The following is an 8,077-nucleotide window of genomic DNA, read 5'->3' on the forward strand; positions in this document are numbered from 1 at the left end:
AAATCTTTCTCACATTAAAACTACCACATACTAGAAACTGCATATGTTTATCATCAGCAGTTATCTAATTCAAGTCTCTGAGCCATGCACAAGCATAAAGTCCTAAATTAAGTAAGATACAATGGGCAGGTGAACCTTCCAGTTAAACTCTATCTCTTTAACAAACAGCAGCTGCTAACATTTCCAAAGCAGAAACCATTTTTACTTAAAGTTAGTTCAGGTAACACAATTTAATTTAAAAATCGAAACCACAAACACAAACCTTTAATTCAAACCAAGAAACCTTTGCCTGCCGGAAGATATTCCCATACCGCCCTACGGTGCATAGGTATGCCCAAACTTGGGACCCATGCTCACTGTGTCATAGGAACCAAGCTGTATCCGGCTAATGAGGCCATAACTAGGACAAAACTGGTCCTGGGTTGCTTGTGTTCCAGTTCAGGATGGGTTCTGGCCTGGCAGTTTGGGCTGGACTGTTCCCATGAGGAGTAGGGTCAAGGCTGATTTGCAGATGATTAAGTGAGCAAAAGAATGATGAGTTGGGATGGTAGCCCGACCGATTGCCAGTGGTTAGACATTTTGAAAGCGTTCTTCCCTTTACTTTTTGTGTGTTTCATCTACCACATTAAGTGGTATGGGTATACCCATATGTGGGTCCCATGCTCACTGTGTCACTGGAACCAAGCTATACCGGCTGATGACCAAATATCTGGGGCAAAACCGGTCATGGGTTGCTTCTGCTCCAGTTTAGATAGGACCTGGCCTGTCAGCTCGGGCTGGTCTGTTGCATTGCAGCAGCGCCCGTTGCAGGTAAGCACTCTGGGCGGCCGGGCAAGTCAACAGCCGACAGGCTAGAGAAAATTACATTAATCCTATTCCGTCGTCTTTTCAAATTCACCACACTCACCTGCACTGGCTGCTGTGGTTCCCATGAGGAGCAGGGTCGAGGCTGATCTGCATGTGGCTGGGTCCAAACTGAGGAGGCATGGTGAGCAAAAGAACGATGGAGAAATATGCTCCCCAAAGCGGCTGCTGGTTGTTAGAAAAATAGCAATCATTCTTCCTATCACCTTTTGTGTGTTTAAGGAATTCAAACTCATCGAAAAATGCTAAAACTTTCAATCACACGAGGTAAATTTCCACCCAGCACCAATCTAACTCAGAGTTAGGATGACTATTTCTTGGGCACAAAGAAACAAACAACACAACCTTGCTTAGTTCAAATTTAACCAGACCATTAAGACGTATGGAAAAAAGATAACATTTATGTATCAACCTATGCCTTCAGCAAACAACTTAATAATTGTATCTCGAGATCTTGGATTCTTTTGAATTCAATAACCAAAACCACATCAAACCACTTCATTTCAACAAACACTATTTTAAAATGTTTTATTAATTCAAATAAAAAAATCAAAATTCAATGCAGATTTCAATTGTAACCACGTGTGCAACACCAACACGAAACAAACAATTTAACATAACACAGTGATACACGCATATCACAAGACAACTTTCCCACTATATATCACACATGGTAAAACAACAGCACATTAAAACACACATCACACACAAGACAAGCTCCATTTTTACTCATGTAATGCAATTCAAGCTACTGCTTCATCCTGGTCAGCACATCAGGATAATCCATGCAGCACCAGGAACTGGGACTAGGGCGATAATAAAGTGTTTCTTACATTTAATTCTAAAACATCCATTTGTTTGAAATTATCCTCTTCTACCAGCAATAATCATAGTTTTTTTTACATTAAAAGAGCCAATTGATTAATCGGTGCTATAATTTGAATCATGAAAGACTAGAGATGGAATCACAATTTAATGTAACCCAGCGAAATTCACATAAGAGAATCAATGTGGGAACATCCACACAAGTCAAAGATCTAATTACAAACCTTGAAGGTTTATGTGCTATAAGAATCAATACAAAGTGCAAAAGATAATGGCGACTCAATAATTTAAAGAACTGTCTTAACACAAGAATATCTAAATCGGTAATGAAAGTGATAGCTAAACTTGAATGTAGTCAGTAGCAAGAACCCAACACGGTCTAACACAAGGCAAATAATGAATCAAAGAGCCCTCTGTCATAAGGACTGCTGAGTAGAAGAGAATAACATCGAAAATATTTTAAATGTAGATTAATAAACAAACTAACATGGAGTCTGCTCTCGAAGGGGTCAGGAAATAATAAGTGCGCTAAACGCTGGATAGGAAGTCGGCCTCTAAGAAGAACGAGGGCACATCATGACTCATCTCCCAAATAGAGAGTTTTTATACTTTTTAGACAGAAAGATCATACAGTCACTGTGGTTAGATGCATTTGTTGGTGCAATAGTAAAACAGAGAACTCATTGAATGGTAAACAACTTTTGCTCTATTTCTAATGAATAAACATGCATTATGCTACCCAAAAGAAAACAAAGGCACAAAGGAAAAGGTCTACAGTTGAATGCAGTTATACTTTTTCTCCTTTAAGGAACATCACGAACAAATTGTGCAAAACATTTATTTGATACAGTACAGGTAGGACCAGAAAGTGAAATACATGTTGTACTTTTAATGAGATATTGAAGGTCATATTTGCAGCTCCTCTGTGTACAGATTGAGAAAGGGAAAACATGACTGCACATCACACGCATTTGAAAGTGCAACTGAAACTTGATTAGGTCTACTCATGACAACTTCGGCACTTTGCTATTTTTAGCAGAGTACATAAATTACATCTAGTGCTAATTGAATGCGTAAAGATATCAGTGTGAAATGTGCTTTCACACAACCCACCCCTATACATACTAAAGTCTTCAATAGGACTTACTTGAAATGTCCTTCAATGGTTCTCCTCATTCCTATCCAACTGACACCAGTTCGTCCACATGGGCACCTACAGGTTCTAAACAATCCTGATCACCTGTGGAGTTCCCCAAAGTCAATCCAGTCCCCGGTCATTTTCAACCTTTACAATTAGCCCTTGAGAGTTGAGACCCAACTCACAGATAAAATCAAAATTCACCCATATGCGGATGACACAAACTTTATCTGAAAGTCTCCTCTGCTGGTATGTTTCAACTAAATAAACAGTGCAATGCTATTGTACCAAGGAACCAGGTAGTAGGAAACCTCATTACAGCTTTCTGTCAATAACGACTGAGGTCTTGATCATGAAGTCTGAGAAACTTAATATTTGGCCCACAAATTATCAAAGGTCTCAAATATACACACTAACAATACTTGTAATACAACTGAGATACTTCACAAACATTCCATATTGTGTCATTTGCACGTCAGAAGCTCAAGAAATTAATGTAAACCAATGCATCCACTGCAAGGGTCTATGTATAACCATTTATTACATTCAGCCTTTCATTCTTGTGAGGGGGAATATGAGCACCGTTTAACTATAAAATAAATCTGTTATCAGAACCAAGAAACTTCTTCAGTAATGAAAGTTCAGTTTGTGAATTAACCCTTATGGTATGATTCGTGAGGAACATCTGAAATCTGATGGTCAGATTAGTAAAAAAATAAATAAGGCATTCATGTTGACTAATGCCTATATGTGGAAAGTTGTATACTTTTCGTGTACTCAGAAGTAATTCCAAGTGTAGTCCTGAAATACAGTGATTATAGGATTTGTTTGGTGTGCATGACACAGTCTCCTGTTTGGATATTTGACCTGCTCACAGCGGCAGAAGCTGCCCATGGAATGTGAACTAAAGGCCTCGTGTGACCCACTCTGGTGATTGGTTCGATGTAAAATGTATGCATGTGTAAAGTCTTTGCCAGTGTCCTTTCGGACATTAAAACGTTTTTCTTCTTTTCTCCTCCAGGACTCTTTCCCTTATATTTTCACCCATTAAATTGGTGTCCTTCCGCACCCCATCTTCCCATCCTGGATATGGATTTACAGTTGCTTTTGACAGGAGTAAATCTTGAATTTAACCACTGACCAGAGTGCCAATTCCTTACAAAAGTGTATACAAGCTCTCAAGTTGACAAATTTAACAGCATTCTCATATGTGGGACGGTATCCCGGTCTGTAACAAACACCCCTCCCTTTACAGCAAAACCACTTACCTTCTTCAGAGATGCAGTCATCTGACTAGTCTTTATTTGATGCAGGTTGCCTATCAGTGGCAGAGGCCTGGGCCCAGGGGGCAGAGCGCCTGTAGCATGATAGTTTTTCCTGACGAACATACAAATCAGACAACAGATGCCGATAAGAAGATACACCAAGGCAGCTCCGTCAAAAACCATCTTAGAAGCTGGCGATCCGGTTCTGTTCTAAAACAATAAGTGCAGTGCACACAGTATTCAGGGCTGATTGTGCAATAAAACGGCGCAGGGTTGTATCCCACTTTTCGTTTGAGCCTCCCTATATTACAGTGCCCTTTTAGCAATCTTTCCTGTTCCTTTTAATGTGGCGTATTTCTTTGTCACACGGGAAAAGCTACAATTAAGCAATTTCAGCCAACTGGCTGAGATACAGAATGTTTCATGCATTCCTTTGAACTACCACGAGGAAGAGTTTGCAATGGACTTTTTCCAAATCACGAGGCCTGACTCTGTCCAAACCTAAAACAGATAGTTCGTGCAAACGTATCATCTTTGCGTCTAGTGTCATGGGAAATACATTCTAAAGTTATTTTTGAAAAGCGTATAGCTCTAGCTTTTTTGTTAACATTTACCATTGAGTGTCCAATCGGCATGAAATACTTTTAATTCAACTAGTCGTTTTCTAATAGCAGATTGTCCATGATGATGTTTTATCACTCGCCAATGTAACCACTGATTTTTTGGGGGGGTTTAAAAACCTACATTTTAAACATACATAATTCATATTTTCATAAAGTTATTTGGGTGTCGGCTTTTGGTCTGAGCGACTAAATAAATGAATTTCAGGTTGAATTTGTGGAAGGTAAAAGGAAGTAAGGACATAGAGACAAGTCTGTTATTTTCTCAACTTAATTATCTGATACACAAAAAGAAAACCCATGCTTCCAATCTGCACATTTATTACAAATTAGATTTCAGACCACAATGCAATCCCCATACCTTAGATGTGTCAAAAGCTGTATAATTATTGAATCCAATTTCAGCCATGTTTTTGTTCAGCTCCGTAGTTGCAGCCTGTGTCAGAGCTTCCAGTCACCCGGCCTGCATCAATGTTAATCGTCTGATTTTTTTAATGCCACATATTTTCAAATGGCTTGAGGAATCTGCATTTTTTTTTACATTTTTCGGACAAGTATTTAAAGATGTTAAATAGCTGTCAGCTTTACATTTTCATTGTTAATTAGCAGTTACATATGTCGGATATATGGCAGTTCAATGCAATCATTTTGATTGTGGTACTTTACATCGCGGTTTTTACAACGCAAGTCGTTACAACGACCGTTGGAGGGCGCTGGATTGAGGATTAATACGATTTTCTATTCCAACTCCAGCCCACGTAACAGTAGGGAAGGTGTTGGAATAGAAAATCACACTATTCCTTAACCTAGAGCTCCATCCAGTGCAAATCGTTGTAATGACTTGCGTTGTAATGGCTGCATGGTAAAGGTTGTGCGGTGTGAACACCGCATTGTAAATGATGTTTCCCCATATGTCACTTCTAACTGCTAACTATAATAAAATGTCTGTGTTTCTCCTTTCAACGTGATGAAATTGGTATACCACTAATTGCCATTCTTAACTCCCCTATAACTCCCTAGAATATGGTACAAAATGTTCCCAGAGCCTGTAGGTTAAAGGTCATTAGTAGATTGCAGCACCCATTGTGCCATCAACAATAGTGACAGTGTAAAACATAGCTTCAAGTTTACCATTGAAGCCTGACTAAAGCAGCGTTTACACTGCATTTTGACATGTCAATATAAATCTTTTTACAGGCCTAAATCTTCCTTGTCAATATTATTAGGTCACCCCTAAGTATTCCTTAGGCGGAGTCAATTGTATTTAAAAGTAGGACAAGTAGAAATTTAATTTCAAACATGTCCCTACAGTGACTAGACTCCAAAAGACATTTTCACTGCAACAAGGCTGGCTGTTCCATAGGAAAACACTGAGATGCAATATTAAATTTAATAATGGTATCTCCTCATAAGAAACCCATAGAAATGTAATTCCTGGACTCCTTTTAATATTTGTTAAAAGTCCAATTCACTGATGAAGTCGGATTTGCAATAAATATTAAGGAAATGTACTTTTCAAAATTTCGAATAAACCCTGGAGGGTAATTTGCAGTAGCCTCCAGCGTGAGCCCTGTGAGTGCTTAACCCTGATTGAGGAGCGATAAGCGGTATCAAGAGCAGAGGCAAAAGCTTGGATGTGGGTAGGTGATTCTGTTCCTCTGGCAGGATGACCTTTGGCCAGTATCCCAGAGCTTAACTTCAAAGACGACTCACCTATTAGAGGCAGATGTCAGACGGCATCGAATGTATGACGTTACAACACATACATTTACAACGCATGCACTTACTACGCAGTTTTTACATCGCAACATCCACTAGAACGCATTCCATTACATCGCATGACACTACATTGCATATTAAAAAACTACCTTTACAACGTATTCCATTACATTGCATACTACCTTTACACCGCATACCATTACAAGGCATACCATTACATTGCATTTAAGGTAAGTATTGGATAGTATGGGGTACAAATTACTATTCTAACTCCAGGGGGTGCAACAATAGGGTAAGTGTTGGATAGTGTAGGGGTAAAAATTACTATTTAACTCCTGGGGTGCAACAGTAGGGTAAGTGTTGGATAGTGTAGGGGTTAAAATTACTATTCTTACTCCAGGGGGTACAACAGTAGGGTAAGTGTTGGATAGTGTAGGGGTACTTTGCACTGTAATGGTATGCATTGTAATGCATGCATTGTAGTGACATGCGATGTAGTGTCATGCTTTGTAATGGTATGCGTTGTAATGCCTGCGTTGTAGTGACATGAGCTGTAAAGGATGTTTCCCGACGGCATCTGCACAGACCTGTCCTTTGTTCCCCAAGTCACCAAGGTTCCTATTAAAGTAAGGATGTAGCTGCCCCTAGAACTGGTTTAAAGTGACCACAGAGGAGGGGTTCCATTTCCCAGCCCACACCTCTGAGGAGGCACACCAGCTCTGCACCATCTTGATTTAGGCAAAAAGTGGCACTGTGGGATTGTTTTGAGTAGGACATACAGGAAATATTGCAAAAGTCTGTAGGATATGGCATGGTAGCTTTTACCCAATTGATTCGGGAGGAGCTAGGAGTCACCCACACCCACACGGTGGTGCCAGGAATACATTTGGCATCACAAGTTTCCTTCTCGGTACACTATTAGATCTTTAGAAGGTCAGAACAGGACAGACTCCATCTCAGAGCTGACAAGAGCCCCAAATTACTGAATCCAGGACAAAGAAATGGACTTTAAGGGTCATAAGTCTGACAACCTGTTTAAGCTACAGGGAAAAAAACAAGCTACTGGGCAGCTGCAGGCCTTCTCTGCAGTTGTCCAGCTGACCAGTTCACACTGGAACTGCCCCGGACCCTATTGGTAGCTTCTGACAACTGTCACACACAAGTATAAGGGTATCTGTGTGAGTCTAGAGTAGGGTTGTACTGGAGGGATCTCCTTCAGGTACAAAATACTAGCCTAGTGTTAAAACTGTCATTCTTGGCATGTTTTCCCCCTAACCTTTGTCTTCAGATCTCCTGTTTTCACTGCCTTCGTTTTTGCTGGTGTTAGGACTCTGCACACTTTACCACTGCTAACCAGTGCTGAGGTGCTTGTGCTCTCTCCTTAAAACACGTTAGTTTGGCTTATACCCAACCGGCATATTTAATTTACTTGTACGTCCCTAGTAAAGTGGCACTGCCTGTGACCAGGATATGTAAATGAAATGCTACCAGTGGGCCACCCACTTGAGTAGCACTTTAAACATATCTCATGCCTGTCATTGCAGCATCTGTGTGTGTGCAGTTTTTAGCTGCCATTTCAACCTGGAGAAGTAAACCTTTTGCCAGACCCAAACCTTTCTTTTTACTACATAGAAATCACCCCTAGG

At 40.1% G+C, this 8,077-nt stretch overlaps 1 protein-coding gene across 1 annotated transcript in view; it reads right to left on the reverse strand.

The window, feature by feature from the left end:
- The window catches only part of LOC147712645 (cytochrome P450 2A13-like), a 581,712-nt gene extending 577,266 nt beyond the window's left edge, over nt 1-4,446 (reverse strand). The window contains exon 1 of the mRNA XM_086923338.1: nt 4,096-4,446. Within this exon, the coding sequence (XP_086779464.1) occupies nt 4,096-4,275 (180 nt within the window). The 5' untranslated portion in view covers nt 4,276-4,446. The remainder of the gene's footprint in view (nt 1-4,095) is intronic.
- Between the last annotated feature and the right edge of the window lie 3,631 nt (nt 4,447-8,077).

This window comes from Lissotriton vulgaris, chromosome 5 (assembly GCF_964263255.1).
Source record: "Lissotriton vulgaris chromosome 5, aLisVul1.2, whole genome shotgun sequence".
Lineage (NCBI taxonomy): Eukaryota > Metazoa > Chordata > Amphibia > Caudata > Salamandridae > Lissotriton > Lissotriton vulgaris.